At 34.9% G+C, this 20,199-nt stretch overlaps 1 protein-coding gene across 4 annotated transcripts in view; it reads left to right on the top strand.

The window, feature by feature from the left end:
- Positions 1-20,199, top strand: part of ETV1 (ETS variant transcription factor 1) — a 91,496-nt gene that overhangs the window by 898 nt on the left and 70,399 nt on the right. For 2 of the 4 annotated variants that reach the window (XM_047849921.1, XM_047849920.1), the window contains exons 2-5: positions 357-488; positions 1,293-1,380; positions 2,777-2,824; positions 12,075-12,128. In XM_047849921.1, coding sequence (XP_047705877.1) covers positions 444-488; positions 1,293-1,380; positions 2,777-2,824; positions 12,075-12,128 — 235 coding nt within the window. In that variant the 5' untranslated portion in view covers positions 357-443. Of the gene's footprint in view, positions 1-27; positions 225-356; positions 489-1,292; positions 1,381-2,776; positions 2,825-12,074; positions 12,129-20,199 lie in introns of all 4 variants that reach the window. The other 2 variants (XM_047849919.1, XM_047849922.1) reach the window with 2 other exon arrangements.

The raw sequence follows: 20,199 nt of genomic DNA, 5'->3' as shown, positions 1-20,199 counted from the left end.
ATGAAAGAGGTGTCTCCGTCTCTCTAGTCCCGTTAGGTGCAAAGCAAGTCTCGTTGATCGCCATTGCTAGTTTTGCACACGTTTGCGAATCAGAGCTGCCCGGGGTACACCGACCGCGCAGGGAAACATCGAGAGTGTAAATAAATACATCGCCTCTTGTTCGGATTTTTGCTACTGCCGAAAATATGTAAATTGTGAACTCTCTTGGCTCTCTTTGGATCCAGGTGAAGGAGGCTGTGTAGGGAGGGTTATTTTTTGTGAATGGGACTGTCTGAGGGTAATTAGCTATGCAAATTCAAGAGCTTCATTCATGATTTTTTTTTTTTTAGCCTAAAAGCCATCTTGTTCCCCTCTAGGTTGATAGAAGTCCACATCCCGAGGAAATCTCCAGCTAAATGCTCAAAATATAAAACACTGAGCTGAGCTTTGCGAAGAGCAGCAGAATGGATGGATTTTATGACCAGCAAGTGCCTTACATGGTCACCAATGTGAGTGATCAGTTCGAAAGTTGCTGTTTATAAACTTGACTCCAACGGAGGGGAGGGGGGGGAGGAGAGAGAGAATGAGAAGGGAGGGGGTAAGGGGGTTGGGATTGCAGATACTTTATCTGCTTTGTTGCCACTGTAGGGCGACTCTGCTTCTAGAAGCCCAGTCTTCAAAATGAGCTTACCTTTCAGTGACTTGGATAAGGCATAGTTTTGTTTTTAAGACCCCCCCCCTTTTTTTTTCTGATTAAAGTGCCCAAGATGAGTGGAAGAGGAGACGGAGGGCAGCAGCAGCTGCACTCAAAGTTTTTGGCTGGGTTTGTCTGCCACATTGAAAAGAATGAAGTTGAGACTAATGCTGACACTTTTTGTTTACATGGGGTGTTTTTCTTTCTTTTTTTCTTGTCTCATTTTTTCCTCATATTTTTCATTTCACCACTGTATTTATGCTTTTTGTTTTGGGGGGTATCAGAGAGAATAAAACTCACTGTATTATAGTCTAGCTTTAATCTAGCTGAAAACGACTTTAAGTGTGATTGCTTAATGTTTTGATGCCAAGATGCCATGAATACAGGACTGATAAGTAGTAGTGTGTTCCGCTTGGCTGGTAACAACTCTCCCTGGTTGTTGAATTCTCAGCTTTCACTGTCAAATGAGCGCAGAAAATGAAGATTAGATTGGATACTATGGACTTTTATTTTTCTATGCAGAGAGAAGATCCAGTAGACTTATATATGCATGTGTTTTTGTGTATATGACATCTGAGGTTTACATTTTTTTTAAAGGATTTTTTCTTTCCCTTTGTAGAATCAGCGTGGGAGAAATTGTAACGAGAAACCAACAAATGTCAGGAAAAGAAAATTCATTAACAGAGATCTGGCTCATGATTCTGAAGGTGAGGTTTGATTTTGGGCTGAATCCCTGCTCTTTACCTATACTCCCTACCCTCATAAAGAAGAGGAACCCTTAAATCTTAGCTTAAAAATAATATTCTTTCAAATTCCTGCATTTAATTGAGACTTTTACTTGTAGCAATTACCATAATGTGACAGTTTGCATTGGAGGATATTTTATGGCCCTGTCACAGACTAATGAAAGAAGGAAATAAAAAGTTAACAGTGACATCCTTCTTTTAATCACTTTTGTGTTTAAATATTCTGGTCCATATGGCATATAACTAATCCCATACATTAAGGTAACAGTTTTAAAATATCCAACACAGTGGGACATAAGCAGCCACGTATACTACTTAATTTCTCCTTTTTACTTTATCAGAAGTAAAACAATATAAATGATTGCTTGATTTCCCATTCCCCTTACACTGAAACCATATACTATTATAAAACTTTTCGTGGATGATTTCAATGACTACATGGTGAGGTCCTAATATCTTGTTTATAGGCTGTCAAGTGTTCACTGAATCGTAATTAAGGCCTAATTAATAATTATAGTAACTATTTGAAAAATTATGATTTTTTTTTAAATGCACTGTTGGCTAGGAGTTCAATATATTATAAATTATTCCAGACATACGGTAACATTCATAATGAACTTAATCTACTTAGATTTAATTATCAAAGTTCTTTTTGCCATTTTGATTAGGTGTATTGAATTCTGAAACTTAACTCAAATCTTCATCCATATTGGACACCCCTCTCCCTCCTACTATGACAGAATACACAGTTTTGGACTTGGTAATAAACAGGTGCCAGGGAATTACCTCACTTTGACTTTGTAACACCTATTAATGTAGAAATTTTCCTCTACAACATTGTATTCAAAAGTTGTCTCTTTCAGTTTTGAGGCATTGAACCTCAAAACATACAGTGCTTTAGAAATTATACCATGTTCTGTTAATCTTTTATATAAGGTCCAGAAGATAAAAAGAAAATGATTTGCAGTCTTTCTAATCTTTCCCCTGTGAGAGTTGACTCTGTTTAAGAAAGGTTTACGTGGATAGACACACCTTCACCTCAGCCTTTTTGTGACTCCTAGTATATGTGTATTTGGTCTCCCGGATCTTATTATATTAAATTATTGGTTAAAAGGGGGAAACTCCTGCCTTTATTATGTATTTCACCAAAAGAGTTTTTTAAAGAAGTGTTGCTTACTAGCAATTACAATGGCAGGATTATTGAGCTATTTAAGTCATGAATCCTATTTTCTTTTTATATTGACTCCCCTCCCTAAATTAAATTGAGATTTAATACCAACTTCATGACAAACAGTTCCATTTAATGGAACCTAAAGGTTTTCAAATCTTTTGTTTATGTCTCTGACTTGTTTTTTAGAACTCTTTCAAGATCTAAGTCAATTACAGGAAACATGGCTTGCAGAAGGTAAGGCAAAAAATTGCTTTAAAAAGAGGGGAAAAGCAACTCTAGAAGGGGTAAAAAAAAAAAAAAAGTCCTGAACTTGCTGTCTTAATGTTCAACCCAATTAATTGAGCTCTAAAAGAGCCACCTCATGTGTCATGCATACATTAGAGTCTCTGATGAGTTTGTCTTTGGGGAATCTGGGGCTGCACTACCCAGTGTCATCACAAATTACCAGGAGAAATTGCTTCCAGCTCCCAATCACATCTGCTTTTGGCAAGAACTAAAGCACCAAGACTTCAAGTTCTAAGCCTCTGTTCAGATTTTAATTGCAATTGATCAGGTTTATATTATTGTACCTCGAGAGACCTCCTAGAGCCAGAACCCGGCTTGCTGTTTCTTTTAGAGCAGCGCATATCATTATTTGGTGTTCTGGTGGAGGACTTTTCTGATGGCAGAAATTAGTTTCTCTGGGTTCATCAGGACGGGATGCTTCAAGATTTAAGTGCAAGTGTCTTCTTTCCACCTTGTTCACAGCACAGAACGTTAGGTGTGTATGCAATACTTAGGAAATCTATGGCTTTAAAAGAAATCTTTGGGGGATTTAAGGATTCAAAATAATGTTTTCTATTTGTTACTATTAGGTGATAGTTGCTGAGATGGGTTTTGCTTTTATGTCACTTTCGTTAGGATTTATTTAATATGGCAAGGTGACATCTAAAGGCAGTACTTTTGTTTTTAATTACTTTTTAGTAAAATTTTGTGCTGCAATCTATTTTATCTTTTATTGGGTACAACTTTATTTTACAGGAACAATGAGATACTGCTTCAGTACAGTTTAATACAACTTGGGAAATGCCTAGTATGGAGGGACTTTTGTTAGTGTCCATAATTTGAAATTTTTCTTTTGGATTTGTCATGATAAATGTGGAATATTAATTTTATCCTATGATGTGTTTTATGGGAAACACAAAAAGAAAATTATACATTTTTAAGCCCCGAGTCTAATTTGTATTTCTGTCTGTCTGTTATATGGATATGCAGTTTCCGGAACAGATTTCTAAGATTGTTAAAAGACGAGAGAGAAGGTCTCTTTAAATGGAACCCAAGTGTTGCTCTTGCTACTTTGAGGCTGACTGCAGGGTTTTATCGGGGGTCTTGCTTGCAGTTCATCAAGTTGCTGTTAGCATGTAAAATAAGTTTCTTTGTTTTGCTGATATTCTTGTTCTCTAAAAAGCTTTTGCAATCTTTATAAATCTTTTAAGTTAATAGCTTTCCTGGTAGCCCTTTGAAAGGGTGATTTAATTTGCATGTTCATAAAAGGTGAGTATTGATGAAAGCTTTAGTTACATTTAAAGGTCATTTTGCTTGTCTCTGTAAATGAAACTTATTGCAATAGATTACTTAGTATTGCGACATATACTATACCTTAAAACTTAACTTTTTTTTCAGAAAAATTTGCACAGAGGTCCTTGTGTTAACTTTGATCTGTTAGTTTTGCAAAGTTGAAGGTTGTGAGGACATTATGTTTAGGAGGGCATTTGTTTGCTTATCTAAAATAACTGGAAATGTCTATTTTAATTGTTCTTGAAGATTTTTGGTTCTTAGATGTTTAAGTCTCATTGATTCCAAGGCAGTGCTCTTGCTGGCAGATTTTGAATGTGCATAGCAACTCTGTTTCTGGAATTTTAAAATGTGGATTCTGTGACAGACTCTTGCCATTTTATAATCAGTTTTACTACAGTCTCTTACTTTTGTTTTGTTTTTTTGTCGCTCGGGTAAGTGATTTCAATAACTTATCCAAGTTAATCTGTTTTAAAACTCTGCACTTCATATATTCTTACCCGTGATTATTAACGTACCTATACATCAGATCTGAAAGATTTAGCTTTATGTAAAACAAACCTGGAAAATGACTGATGTATTTGGAGGAACATGGACTTTTACATAGAAGGTAATTCATAAGCTTAAATAAGTTCAGGAATTAATCCTCAGGGTGTTTTATCGAATACCCAGGTGGGTGACTGTTTATAAACTATGGATAAGGCTGCATTTTAGAATAATGTAAACAGTTTTCAAAAGAGTTTACGTTAATTTATTCTATCATGATATAAACGTAATGCTGTTAATATGATTTTTTAAATCTTAATAATGGAGAGTTCTTTTTTACTATTTGTTAATAGACTGCACATTTATTTGTATTTTTAGCAACTCTATATAATAATATTATTTGCTTTAGGGTTTTAACTTGACTTATCCCACGTGTTGAACTCAGAACAGATCTTAAAATTACAGTAGATTATTTGTAGCTAGGTTTGCCTATTTATGTCCTTCTGGACGTCCACAAATTAAAACATTACCAGATTGGCAGACTATGAACTGTTTCTATATTTCTTTTTATAATGATTGGTAGCCAAGAAAGTGACCATGGAATTTTAAGGCTTCTTGACCCTTTTAAAAAAAAAAAAAGATCATGGACGATTAACCAGTTTCTCTCAAGAGTTAGAGTCCCACTGGGAAGTTGAACAGGTCTAAAAATCATATTAGATATGAGTCAAGTTGTATCCAATGAAAGTTATGTTTTTAAAAAGTTATCAAAGCCCCTAAATACTTGGGAAATGATATATCCTAGAGTGTTTAATTTGTTTTTTCCTGTAAGAATTTTTATAAATTAGATTCAAAGTGCAACATAGGGATTAGTCATAGGTAAAATATTATGAATTATGAAATGTGTTTTACCTCTAAGGACAAATTGGGGTAGATAAGGCGGGGCTATTTGAGGGTGAAGGTTGGAGCCAGTATTCTCAATTTGCTAATATCCTCTAATTTAGGGGGAAGAATGGAAGTGTATTTTACATTTTTAAGCAGGATCAAAAATATGTTTGTGAAGAATGTAACTTTGTATTAGTATCACTTTTTAAGTATTAACCCTGAAATTTAAATGCTGTTAACATATATACCACAATTTAATGTATTCACATCTCATTCTGAAGAAAATTGAAAAGATAACATTTTCAGTGACCACAGTAGCACTTAAAAAAATAATATGTGTCTTTTTAAAATTTTGCCAAAGCCGCTTTATAATTTTACTATGTACAATTTTTTATTGATTCTTTTTCTTTTGAATTAGATTGCTACTGACAGAAAGGCAATTTCAATTATTTGATCTCATGAAATAATGAGTTCATATATCAATCCTATCAACATCATGGTAATGTCTTACTCTTAACATCCTGTTTTAAGTGATGCTGTAGTGAATGGTGTCCTAGAAATTGGTAGTTAAAATGGACCCTTTTGTGTGTTAGGAAGATAACTAGAAGGATATAAAGTTGAGTTTAAAAAGGATTGCATTCTTCCAAAGTTGCTTATTAGAGCTTACCTACTAACATAACTTAAAGAGAAACCGTATATTTCCTGTGTATCTAATGTGAATACATAGCACATTTTGAACATTGTTTTTGGTGTGGATCTAGATGTTCTTGAGGTTCCATTTCATCAGTAATATTAAGGACAAAAGTCAACAGTGATTTGCTGCCACAGGGTAGAATGTTTCTCAGTGGTGTTATAGTTAAGTTTCCTGCTGCCACCACACTTAAATCTAAGTTTTCTCTTCAAGAACAGCCTTTCTACACCAAAAGTTATTGCTTCCGGCAGATAGGGCTTCTTTTTTTTTTTTTTTCCCTTTTGTGTTGTGTGACCTTCAAATAAAAGTTGAGTTAACAGTAGAGATGTCTGCCTTTACTTCAGTGGCTGATAGTAAATTTACATTCAAAATAATTTCTAATGAAGTCCCTTTAAATAATAGGTGCTGTTGTTACTCGCCTTACATAATGCCACCCACAATGCACCCTGGTCCTAATGTACTCATTTTAATTTTTCAAAAATTATAACTGTTTCTTGTTAAAATGGAACATAAATTGGATATGTGTCCATTAATGTATTGTTTTTTCTTTTAAATGTGATCCGGTAAAAACTAAAGATTTTAAAAACTACGTTATGTTGTGTGGTTTACGTAAAACAGGAAATGAGAATAAAGCATCAAATTACCGAAGTCCATCCTATTTCTTAGTTTTGAGCAAGAATCATTTCATGTGTAGGGGGGAGGGGCGTGACCCCTCTTGTTGTTGTATCAGGAAATACTCTAAAATATGAGAGCAAGACTTCTCATTTGGACTTGATTAAAAGATAGCAGGTAAAGTAAATGTATTATATTTCTAAATATTTATTGGAATTCTATAAATGCCTTTTTATCTAGAGTCTACTTGCAAACCACCCCCCTCACCAAAACAAAAAGCCAAAAAAAAAAAACCGAAAAAACAAAAAAACCCACCAAACTTTGTTTAAATAGATCTTGGATCTGGTATAGCTTAGATACAGTTTTTCCGGAAGGTCCTAAGGAGTGTTAATGAAATACTGCTTTTCTGGTTCAGTTACAAGAAATGTGTCATGTTTTGGATTTAATAATATAACTTTATTCCCTTTGACCTGTGTACAAGCTTGTAATTAAAATGATAATAATAATGTCAGACCTCCGTAGTATTAGAGAAAATAGAAACAACAGCTCTTAAGCCACACTTAAGTTTTCAAGTCACTGTAGGTTAATGTTAGGAATTGAAGCTTATTTGAGGCTTAAGACAACTAAAACGTACTGTTTTCTTTTTTTTTTAGAGCATCAAGTATTAAAGATGTCTCTGTCATGCAGAAAAGCTTTCTCTCTCTCTTTTTTTGTCTCTTTAAATATGTTTATACTGCCGTATTAATTAATGCTTATACATTGGTACAATCATTTTAATTTTAAAAGCGGATGTGGTATAAAACCAGGCTTAGTGGCTTCATGATTATTTTGTTCCGTGGCCCGAAGCTTCATTTTAGGATTACACAGAATGCCACTGTGCAAAGGTTGATTTTCTTGTTGTTTTACTTTTATTTAAAATAAAATTTAAGTTTATTCAGAGCAACTCATTTCTAATTCTTTGGTTCAAAGTGAAAGGCTACAAAGTTCAGCAATAATCTAGTCTAATCTCAGGATAAAGAAAATCTGAATAATAGGCAAGAAAAACAAGGCATTTCTTCAAAGAATTTTTTCTATCCTTGCTTCCTCCATCCTTCTCTCCATTCTCTTAGTTCCTTCCTTCCTTCCTTCCTTCCTTCCTTCCTTCCTTTCTTTTCTTCTTCCTTCCTAGTTTTAGACATTTAGGTTTTTGTGACAAGTTACCCTATAAAGCAGGACACAATAAATCAGTCAATCTATCCATTGATCATCTATCTGTCTATAGATGTCTAGATAGATAGATTTAATTTTGTAAACTTGTCATTTATTTAAATGTATACCTTAATGAACCCGAGCTGTATTTGAGATAGAGTGATAAAATCGGTGTGTTTATTGCAAGTTCAAGTTGACTTGCTTTAGCTCTCTGGAAGGGTGTGACATGAAAAGATTGCGGTTGGGCCACATGGCTCATGCTGGACTGTGTTTTTGTGAATGGAGGCAGAACTCCAGTTCTGCCTGCTTGTCTGGAGGAATTGCTGAGGAGATCAGCTGTCTCATTCACAGGCAGAAAGAATGACTCATACATCTTCCGCCTTGTTTGGCTCCAGGTCATTGTTACAGTGGATAGAACTGGTTTTAATTAAATATTAACCCCTTTTATACTTGCCATTTGTTCCATTTTTAATTTTCCCACTTTTTTTTTTTCATAGCTTTACAAGAAAACTTCACGGACACCTAGTTTGTAAGAAACAGGTTGCCTGCAGCCAACCTTGGAAAATATTTAAACTCTCACCTTTTCTTAAGTAATTATTATTTCATCTGAAAGCTCAGCATAAGCATAAAAATAAAGGAACTCTATTTACAAACTGCCACCGTGCCCGAAGTGTTAGTTAAGAAAGTATGTTGAAACTAAAAACGAGGGTTTGTGATGCTGTGACATCTGAATCATGATTAATATTTTTGAGTTTGTTTTTCGTAGTCTGTATTGCTATGCAGTAAAGAGAGAGAGAGAGAGAGAGAGAGAGAGAGAGAGAGAGAGAGAGAGAACAACTTTGGATAATAATCTAGGTAAAGCAAATAGCTGAGAGTGCAGATACTACCCTTTTAAAGCTGAAGTCCTGAGACTTGATGGCAACTTGTCTATTAATGTGCAATGAACTGATAGAGCCACTCCAGCTATTACCAATAAAATCCACATGCTTAATCTTCTTGAAAGCCTTTTATTGGTCTTTTGGTATATACTTTTCCCCCTTGTCCTTTCTTACTCTTCCCCTTCCTCTTTAATTACATAGTGTGGGGAAACATTTTCATTCCCCTAAGGTGATTATTGCAAGCATAGTTGATAATAGATAGCAGTGAAAATAGTATTTTTTAAAGGTTGGCCTCTATTGTTAATTTTCGACTTTGGAGTTGGTATGGCTTGCCACACATTTTCAGGCAGCTGTAGTTTGCTACTTCACAGAATTCCCGTGAATTGAGGAAAAAAGGAAACGCATGATACGAGTGTGGCAATACTTTGTCATATTTTCCTTGCCCAGATCCAACGTGTGTTTTTCGTTAACTGCTTTCCTTTTACTCTAACTTGAAATTAGAAGTATACTTAAGCCTTTGTCTATTTAAGTAGCATGCCTGCTTCATTTGGTCTATTCAGTTCCTTAAGATTAGCTTCTGTGAAAATGTGAGTCATATGTTTTTTGTTAAAATTCTGTAATATGTTCAGGCATAAGTGTGAAGTATTTATTCAGTATGTTAAAGAGTTAGAACAGAAATAGCAGCTCTACAGCAATTCGTATTCTTATTCTTTTTACAAATTGTTACGCACCTATTTTCTATGTATCTGGAAGTATAACTTCCAGCTTGTTCTAAAATTTTGCTTTTTTTGCTCCCCAACATATTCCAGCACATACCACGTATCAAAAAAATCATCAGTGATTTTTATATCTCTCTTGCAGTGATACGTATCCCAGAGTTGCAATTTTGCCTTATGATAGTAAGGAAAAAATAATGTCTGGCCTTTAGGACACTCATACCAGCATATTCAGTTACAAATATATTTTTGTTACTCACCAGCTATTTTTAACTATTCCTGTAAAGGGATATTACATTTTTATTAGATTCTTGTAAATGTTGGCTTTTAAAAAGCATAGTAATTGCTGTGGCTGATAATTTTGCATCTCAATAGTTATGTCTATTTAGCTGTTAATTTCGAAGGCAAACCAAAACATGTGGATTTGATGGAAAAATGTGTAGGATTTGGTTCTGTCTACGTGCTGTTATTTATTAAGTAGATATTGAAAACATTTTTTTTTTTTGGTGTGAAAACTCTACTTGTACAACTCTGTGAGAAAAATGAAGCTTACTGTAATGTGAAAAAATGTTTATAGTTAGAGAATACTAATGTACAAATTGTAGCATTTTTTTTTAATCCCTTTCCAATATAATTCCCGAGAGCTGAAGATGTGTAACGTGCATTGTAATGACGGGAGTTGTGTGTGTGTGAATTGAAAGAAGTGGGTGAGAGGTGAAAGTTTGGAAAAAATAAGTCACATTTAGAATTCCATGTAGTTGTCACAGAAAACCTGTATTAACACTTTTACACCGAGGAATAAAATACAGTTCAAATAGGTTAAATAATGCATGTAGTTTACACTGATAGGAAGTCATAAAACTATGATTTGAAGTTCGCATGACCTTCGTTATCCATGGTAGCAGACATTAGTGGAATATGAAGGGGACAAAAGAAATCTCTTCTTTTATTATAGGTTGATCAGTTAATAGCTTGGAAAAAAGTTCTTAACATTTTTGGTGACAGAGGATGGAATTTGTCTTTAATAAGCTGATCTACTGGTTCACAGAGAACGTTAGGAAAGAATGTAATGTCACATTGTATATATTTTAATACTTGGCAAGATTTTCATTGGTTCTCCTTTTGAAAACATGATATAAATTTTATTCAGCCGGATATTTCCCATTTAAAAAATGTGATTAAATAAGCCAACACAAAAGAATGCTTAATCCTATTTATGTTGTATTTCTTTTTTATACAAAAATTTTAATACAGAATTCCTTTTTATAGGGAATTTTTCTTAAATCATTCAACTACCAATCCAAAACTTTTTCAGCAAAGAGTGATTCTGTTCATAAACTTTCCCCATTCAGAGTAGGCTCTTTTTAAAAAAAATTAATTGACATTTATTTTAATATGACTTGACTGGATAAAACGTTTCAGTATTAGATAATACTAGTAAAGTAATACCAGTAATCACATCATAGCTAAAGTTAAATAGAACAACTCCTATTTTTACCAAATTAAAAGTAACTAACTTCTGTTTTATGTAGTTTGTGTGTATGTGAGTATGTATATCTGTGTGTGTACCCGAAAACTTGTTTTAGCAATATCTTGTTAGTTTGGAATAGGTTATTTTGATGTCTGAATCAACCGTGATGAAAATATTTTAGAAGCGAAAAACTGTCCTTGTGTTTTGATGGCTGCTGAATGCATTAAGTCCTTGCTATTCAGTATTTTTTTCCTTTACTAAAAATAGGGAAGGTATTTGACGTGAGGGTTGATGAACTACTGATATTCTTTTCATTAGTGTTGTATAGTTGCCAGGAAAATACTTGGTATGAAAAGATTGACTTTATTTTTATTATTTATACTGTATTATGACACAATCACTAAAATACAATATTGTCTTATATATGACCAAAATCAAAGACAATGCTTTCATTAAAAAAAAAAAAGTCTGTAGCCTATTTTGGCCAAATTTAGGTCAAACATTTTTAATTATGGCAGTCTAATTTGCAATAGGCCGAACATACCAGAAGCAGGCATTTCTGAAAAAGCAGAGGGATGTGTGTAGCTGCACGTCGTTTGAAAGAAATTGTGTAGTTAATTTAGATGGGCTGCTGAAGCACTGGCTGAGTGAATTGAAATACTTCTTACTTCATTCTTGCAAAGAAGCACTGCAGCTAATAGAAATCCTGTAGCTTCTTCTATTTTGTATGTCTCTCTTATTTCCATCTGGCAGGTGATAGTCAGAGGGACCACAACTGCCCCAATTACATTTCTGACATAAAATGTTTTCTAGTTGACATCAATGGTTGCTTCTATTTTCCCTCCCAAGTATGGCCGTCAATACCGGTTGAAATAGGAGCTCATTGGCAAATAATCACAGGTTTGATCGGAGCTGAAAAAGATCTTACTTGAAAGATCTTACTTGACATTCCTTATGCCTTGGCAGTTTCTCTCTTAATTTTTTTTTAATTTCTTTTTTTCTTCAGCTCAGGTACCTGACAATGATGAGCAGTTTGTGCCAGACTATCAGACTGAAAGTTGTAAGTATAGTATGACTCATCTCTTGAATTTTTCTGTCTTTCTTGTTTCCTTCTTTCCTTCTTTCTCTCTGGTTGGTTTCTACTTCCAATGTCTGTTCTTGCATTATGTTGGTACCTTTCTAGCTTACAGTCATGAGATGATTATATTTGTCAAGTTGTGACATCAGCAGGGTCCCTATATGATCTGAGTAGAGCTCCAAAGAGTAGCCAAGGAAAACTGTTTTGATTAAAAGATGGTCCTATTCTCTGTATTTGGTTAATATCCTCGGAGAAGAAATAGGGTACGATCCATGAACCTGCAAGTGTTTACTTACAATTTTTTTTGTTATGTTCACGAGAAAAAGACTAAATGCTGATGGGAGAAAGTCAGTAGTTAACATCCATGTGAGATTATTTATTGAATAACTTATACAAATGCATTCGCTCGTATTATTTTACATTCATGAACTTGCACTTGTTTTGATTTAGTTTTTACCTTCGTTTTCTGCTTCCTAGTTACAGTAAGACGCATGGACGGAGCCCTTGGCTTCTCTTAAGATCCCTTCCAGTATTTCTTTCCCTGAGCCTTGCTCTAGGGCCTGTCAGAGAATGCGTGAGTTGTGATTCACAGGATGCTCACCTCCCAGGAATCCCCGAGTGAGCATTATGCTTGTACAAACATGGCTGCCTCGGGGGTTCCTTCTCTATTTTAGGCTTTGCCATTCTACCAACTAACTACAGCTGTTGACCTGAGGTGTAAATAGTAAAGAAAGGGGTATAAATGCCATCTTGATTATAAAACTGACCTAATACGTTTTCATTCATTAGTACCACTTAAAGCTCTAACTTGTTTCATTTTTTTCCAGACCACTGACAGTTTCACAGGGGGCAGTATCAATAGCTACCAGAAATGCTTTCCACCTTACAATTTAGCAAACCCATATTCTCACACCTAATATCACACATCTCCTACAGATACCTCTGTGACTTTGAGAAACAGATGTCTGTAAGCCATGTTTTCCCCTTTTATGTTTGGTGTTTTCAATTTCCCAGGTGTCAAGAGTTGTGAGAGGTTATATCCATATCCTCTCCTGTGTTTTAGTTGAGCTCTATTACAGTTTTCTTTGCTTAATTGTGGTAAAATATACGTAACAGAAAATTTACCATTTTAGCCATTTTATAAGTGGGCAGTTCAGTGTCACTCACGTTGTTATGCAAACATCGACACTGGCCACCTCCAGAACTTTCTCATCATCTCATACTGAAACTCTGTGCTTACTAAAAACTAACTCCCCACTCCCCCCAGCCCCTGGTAACTGGTCTTCTCTCAGCTTAATTTTTGATCTGAGAAGATAATTTTGTGTGCTGCTTAATGTCTGAATATAGTTATTAGAATACGATTTCAAGAAGCCTATTCAACAATGATACAGAACTAATTAGAGATTCTTAGAAATTCCCAGAAAGATGACATCTAAGGATGCTGGCTAGGCAAGGCCTGCCTTTCTTCTTTACAGTGTGGGAAGGGAATGGTCACACTTCTAGCATTGCTCTTTCTGGACATTTGAGTGTTTTCTAAAAGTTAAACCTGTCATCTGAGTGGGAGAAGTATTCTCCTTGAGTCATTTTACATCTGAAGAAATTGGTAATGCTTCCAATACTAACCAAATGCAAGGGTAAAATCACTACCAAAAAATACAAATTCGTTCCTTTTCTTATTTTGTTGTCTTTTCAGTTTTTCAAATTCTTGACTCTTTTGTGTCCTTGAACTCTTTCTTCTCTTGGTCCACAGTGGGGTGATTTTTTCCTTTCCCTTTTTACTGCTTTGGTAACTCCTCTTCACTCCACTCATCTTCCTGCCCTTCTGTTTCCCTAGGGTTCTGTCTGCAAGCCTTTGCTCTTATTTAACATGTGCCATCCCTGCAAAGTCCCGTAGAACTATCTGTGATGATGGAAGTGATCTGTATCTGAAGCATTTGGCATTATAGCCACTAAACACATTGCTCACTGGGCACATGAAGTGTGGTTCATGAGACTGAAGATGGGAATTTTTTTGTTTAATTTTTACGACCTTAGATATGAATAGACATGTGGCTCTTGGCTGCGGTAGTGGTCAGCCCAGTTTTGTGTAGTGATGTCTCCCACATCATTATCTCTAGCGTGTGTGTCCCCTCTGCCCCTGTCTACTGGGCATCTTCACTGCTCCACCAACTCATCCTTGATGCTTGTGCCAAGTCAGAAAAATGCAACACATCCGGACTCAACCCTCCGCTCTTAGCTTGGCATTGGCGTAAAACACTGTTACCCGTGGTGTTCCACAGACAATTCCTGCTCCGCCAGGCCAGTGTGGAAATTATTGTTACAATTTTTTCCTGATCAGCCTCTCTCGTCTGCTTCCCTTGCCTTTCCCAGTTGATGACATCACCATCCAAGCGGGAAATCTTTATCTTCAATCCCTCCCAGTTCTTTACTGTACACTTTCAGTTGCTTACCTTACCAAGTTGTTGATTCTGCCTTTCAAAAATCTCTTCATTTTGTGGTCTCTGCTTATCTCTGTTTCATGCTCTGGGTTCACATCCACATTCTGTCTTGACTGGTCTAGTGCATAAGCCTTTTGATTGGTGTTCTTGCCTTCAGTTTTCCCTCCTCCCAATGCATTCTCTGCAGTGGCATTAATACATAGCTGTCTGACCTTGTTAATTTTCTCCTTAAACTCCCTTCAGAGCAAAGTCTTCCAGAACATTATTCTACAATCTGGACCTCGGCTTGCTGTGTCAGTTTTAACTTTTGCCAGCCCAGCACCTGGTTCCTCCCTATCTGCTGAGCTTGAGCCCTTCTAATTTTTCAGGTCTCGGAACAGAGGAAGCTGTTTTAGGTCTCTCTGCCTTTGTACATGTGGCTCATTTTGCTTTTTTAAACTTGTGCTTTTGCTCTGTGGTGGTGGCAGACCTCCTACTCCAGACTACCCTTAGGCTTCACCGTGTTGAAGTCTTTCCTGACTTTGTCTTGCCGTCCATACCCTGCAGAGTGAGACTCCACAGCACCTTGTAACATTTTAGATACATGTCTTTCTTCAATAAGACTAAACTGTTGCAGGATTAGGAGCATAACTGTTTAGCAAATACAGCAGCACAGAAGATAAAGTGGTTACCCTAAATGTGATCTTCTTCTTAGGACTTTTTTCCTCCTAAGTCTTTTCAAAGTCTTAATTCCCTTCTTAAGGTAGAAATACATGATCACGCCTTAAAACAATAGATGTAATCTCATTTTGGAAAAACATGCTAAACCATGATTGTTTAGCCAAACATTTTCACAATGGTAAAGTTTTATTTGTCCTCAGTAGTGAATATTTACAGTTTAACAAGTGAGGTTCTGGGACTTGTGAATAAAACACCTAATTATGAAGGAGACCTCTAAACAAAGGTGAAAATAAATCTGAAATAGTCTAATGAAAAGGAAATGGAGATGTGCTTTATTTCACATTTTCATTGACATAAAAAACTATTGTTTAGAAGATAGTGAACAGCTAATTTCGATGTTCATTCATTGAGAACAGAACAAAGGAAAATGATTTAAAAAGAGAAATAGGGTATATGAATTAAATGCTAAGGATTTCTGGAGGCAGGAGGTTATCAAATATTGGAACTGAAAGTTTAGATTGTCTGCTAAATGCCCTATACAAATGTTTGATTCTTCTCTGGGAATGCCTAGTGGAGCAGAGGCATCCTATCTCTAGGAATAGAAAGAAACCCCACCCCCTCTGTGTGGCCCATCTACAAATTCTGTGGGGCCCTTTTTTCAAATGTAAATAACCAGATTTCCTTACCTACCTCAACCACATAAAATGCTTCTCTTTTTATTGCTTTAGCCCTTTGATAAGTGTAGGTTAGGAGAATGAGCAGCTAAAGTCTGCTCAACACTGGATTACAGAGCATACATTTGTCTGTAATGTGTAAATCTATGTAGAAAAGTAGAGAACAGAGCATTCAAACATGGTGAAAAATGAGATTAAACCATAATACTTGGGTTTTCCCTAAAAATATTCCCATTCTTTATTTTTACTTCTAAAACATGTCAATTGGAAATCCAGAATAGAAAGATCTATAGTTTGCTGCTGATCGTTTTGAAGGGTGCTGACTTTTGGAACACCTATGTAGACATCAAAAGCAAATGAAAAAAACAAAAACAAAAACAAAAACAAAAACAACTCCCTACAAGTCCATCCTGGGAAGTGAATGGAGGCTGAAAGAAAAGATTACTTGGCTATCACAAATTGTTTATGACTTAGAAACAAATCTTTTCAGAACTCAGACACTCTGCTGAATAAAGCAGAATTACTTTAAGATATGCTTTAGTCCAGAGGAAGTAGAATTCTGTCTTTTTCGGAAAAGAGAATTTAAAGAATATTTAGAAGGTAGATTAGCCTTATCTTTCCAAATTAGATGCACATCTATATATAAACTGAAGTTTTGTAGATTATGTGCTTTAAATTTATACATTAATAATCTTATATTTTAAACTACATACTGTACATTTTAGTTGTTGCACTCATCTTTTGAAATCTACTGCATATCATTTTTTTCACTGCAGTAATATAAGTTTTCTAACTAGTTTGCTTCCATTTGGTTATATTAGTTCTTTTCATTGTTTTCTCTAAGTGATTCACATGATAGATGGTATTCTCATTTACATTTTACCTCTTCCCAGAATATTCCCAGGGGTATAACCAGGGTTATGCAAAAATTCCCAGCGGGATAGGTCTTTGTAACTGTACTCCTTTCTCTTACACTCAAGAAAGAATAGTGGAATGGAATTCAGTTAGAATAGTGTCATTAAAGGAATAATAATAACCTTGACTCTGCTATGTTTGTGCATCACAAAGCAAATATTAAAAGCTTGCAAGTTTGTATACTTCAATTGAAATTTGTAATATGGCACTGGTGGCCCAACTGAAAAGAATCAGGACAAACCAGTGTGTGGGGTCTCAGCTGTTTAAAGCCTCTATTACGTGGGTGATACCTTGTTCAAATAAATAAAAGTCGTAGCTATACTTCTTTTTCTTCCGAATTAAAAAATTAAAAAAAAACATAGTACTTTGGTCCTTTTTGCAGTTACATGGGGCCGGGGGAGGGAGGACCTTAACAGATTACTATCGCAAATCTTCTTTTTAAGAAACTGAAGCCAGAGAAGTGTATGCAGACCCTGACTGAATAATTTCTTTTAAATTAACACGTCCTTATCCTGGATAGGGAAGTTCCATGCATGTGTCATTTTTGTTTATTTTTTCTGCTTTTCTACTAAGCTATCTTTTTGCACTGTGTTCCTTTCTACACATATAGTGAGTACTTTATAAAAGTTTGCTTTTTTTTTTTTAAGTTTGTTTTTATTACTAATTTTGAAACCTTTCTTGCCTGTTTCACTTTTTGGATATGACTGGCCAGGAAGACATTGTCTTTCATTCCTACAGTTTCTTTACCAGAAGGTGAGCATATATTCAGAGAGGAATTCCATTTCTGGGATTTGGGAACATGAGTTTGTTACTGTGTTTTGTTTTCTTTAAAAAAAATTGAGGCATTTTTAAACATGCCACTATAGTCAGACTCAAACCATCCATTTCAAGGATGAGTAAGTAGCCTCCTGCCTTCCTCATCTTAGGTAGTATTGCTTGAGATCTAAGCTGTAGCTAGCACTTGAAGATTCTGTTTCCTTTGTGTATTGTTTTTGTTGTTTCAGGTGTATTGGGCTTTTTTCTTTTTCTTTTTGTCTTTTTGAATATTTTATCAAAGCAGTATGTTCATAGAGTAGGAAAAAAAACCACAAATAAGATCGTTCCCCATTTTCCTTAGGCAACCTTTTTCTTTTCTCTTTCTTTCTTTCTTTCTTTCTTTCTTTCTTCTTTCTTTCTTTCTTTCTAATGCCTTTTCATTTATGCCACATGTTAAATAATATCCTTACACTGCAACTTCTTAATTTATCAGGTTTAGATTTTATCTTGCACCCCATTTGAGAAGATAAGCATTTGAAATGTGTTTTAATTAATATATTGAAAGTACTCAGATATGTAATTCTACAGAAGTCCAGTAATCTTATTCACACTTGGAAATGAACAAGCATAGTTTGGAAAGCTTGTTCAAATGCAGCTTCATGTTCCCTATCTTACGAGAGCTTGACTTTCAGGTGTGGAATTGAGTCCCCTAATTTCTAATGAGCTGTTAGAGGATTCTGATGTAGGCTTTCCACACACACAGGGTCAGACATTTCGCTTAGTTGTCATTTACTTACTTGTGCAACAACGGCAGCGGTATCAGTCTTTTGCAATTAAGTTTAGGATGGGCTCTACTATTCATAAACATATACAATTCGTGATGTGATACATGTAGTTTCTGGAAATGTTTATGTAAGTAATACACTGTCATTTTCTTATTTAAATACATCAGGAAATTAAAAATGAAGTCTATAGGAAAATGATATTGTTAAAATAGCTCCTTAGTTTTTTTGTCTTTGTTAGAATTATTTGTATTTTCCAGTTGCAAAGATGACTTTCTACTTCTTTTCTCTTACATTTACCTTGAGACAGTCATTGCTTGCTGTAGATCCTGGTCATAGTAGAATCACTCCTAGTTTGTAAGGGATCTTCCCCTCTAGTTTATAAGGGATCAACCCCTTATAAGGGTTGGTTCCCATCAGAGAACCAACAGGTGGTGGCCCCACCCGGTTCCAGGTGCATCCACTAGGGATTCTCCTCATCAGACCATCTACTCTTCCATTGGTTGTGCACATCTGCGTTATGCTTATCACAGTTTAGCGTCTGGTGACGACCTTGTCAGCAAAACAAGCAGTTTGGTGCTAGATTATTTCACCAAGAACGTATTTTTCAAATGAAAACCCAAAGCCAGTAGAAAAAAAGCTACATCTTATAAGAAATTTTGCCTTAGATAACCTAGAATCTATCAAGTTCAATAGAAGAAACAAACTCTAAATCATACACCTTGGACAAGTCAGGTAACCTTTGTTTACTTATCTCTAAAATGACAAGTAAATAAATAATCTCTCCATCCTGGAACACATTATGATTATGGCACTTTTTCCACATTCAAGGAAAAAAGAAGTGTTAGTATCTAATATGGTGAATGCTTGCTGAATATAAAAAGGTAGACTTTAGAAAAGCCACAATTAATGGAGAAATATGTGTAAATAGAGATTACTGTGACTATATACTTATAGCTAGAAATCTGCATCAGTTTTAATCAAGTCTGTTCTGATAGATTCTTTTCAAAATTTTTGGTTTTATCATCTCATTCTTCCTAAGGTAGATGGTTCAGAGTGAAAACCAAAAGACAAAGTAACACTCAACTCCCCACAAAACTGGAGTTTGTTGCTTTGTTATGGCTGAAAACTGAAATTATACATTTCACTTCCAAGTTTTTAGCTTTTTCTTTCCTATTTTATATGTCCTCTTAAATTTGGCCTTTAGTTTAACACATTGTCCTAGAAATTCACTTCAGTAATATGATCAAAGAAAGTATGCCAATAAATCCTTTCCATTTACTCTGCCTATAATTAGTAACAAATTATTTTAGGGCAAGTGATCTGTGCCATCTTTGGTTAAATTTTACTTAATATTAAATTAATATATCATTATGCAGTTACTGGGCTTATTAAGCTAAAAGCTTAAACAGTATTTGTTGGAAAGCTTACATAAAATATTATATTCTTTGTTCCAGTATTTTTAATATACATACATATACTTATGTATAGTAATGAATAAAAAAGAGCAAAAAACAACACTTATTAGTATTTGCAAATAAGATCAAAGCAGTCATGAAAATAAGTACATTGTTGGGTCTCCATTTCATAAGAAATGTAAATTTTATGGAGTCAGATATAAAGAAGAAATAATTTGAACTAAAGTAGTACATGTGGACCTTTATGTCATAACTGTGTGTTTAGTGTTTTTATGGGTTTTTATTTTTACCATTTTTTTCTACTCTCCCTCTTTTATAACATAAACATCTACTTAAGATGCACAGTATGTATTTGATTCTGTTATTGAATTTTCTTTTAATGATGGTTTGTACTGTGTAGCAGTAAGTAA

This window comes from Prionailurus viverrinus, chromosome A2, assembly GCF_022837055.1.
Source record: "Prionailurus viverrinus isolate Anna chromosome A2, UM_Priviv_1.0, whole genome shotgun sequence".
Taxonomy (NCBI): domain Eukaryota; kingdom Metazoa; phylum Chordata; class Mammalia; order Carnivora; family Felidae; genus Prionailurus; species Prionailurus viverrinus.
The sequence above is the reverse complement of the archived record's forward strand: the minus strand, read 5'-3'. Positions and strand labels throughout refer to the sequence as shown.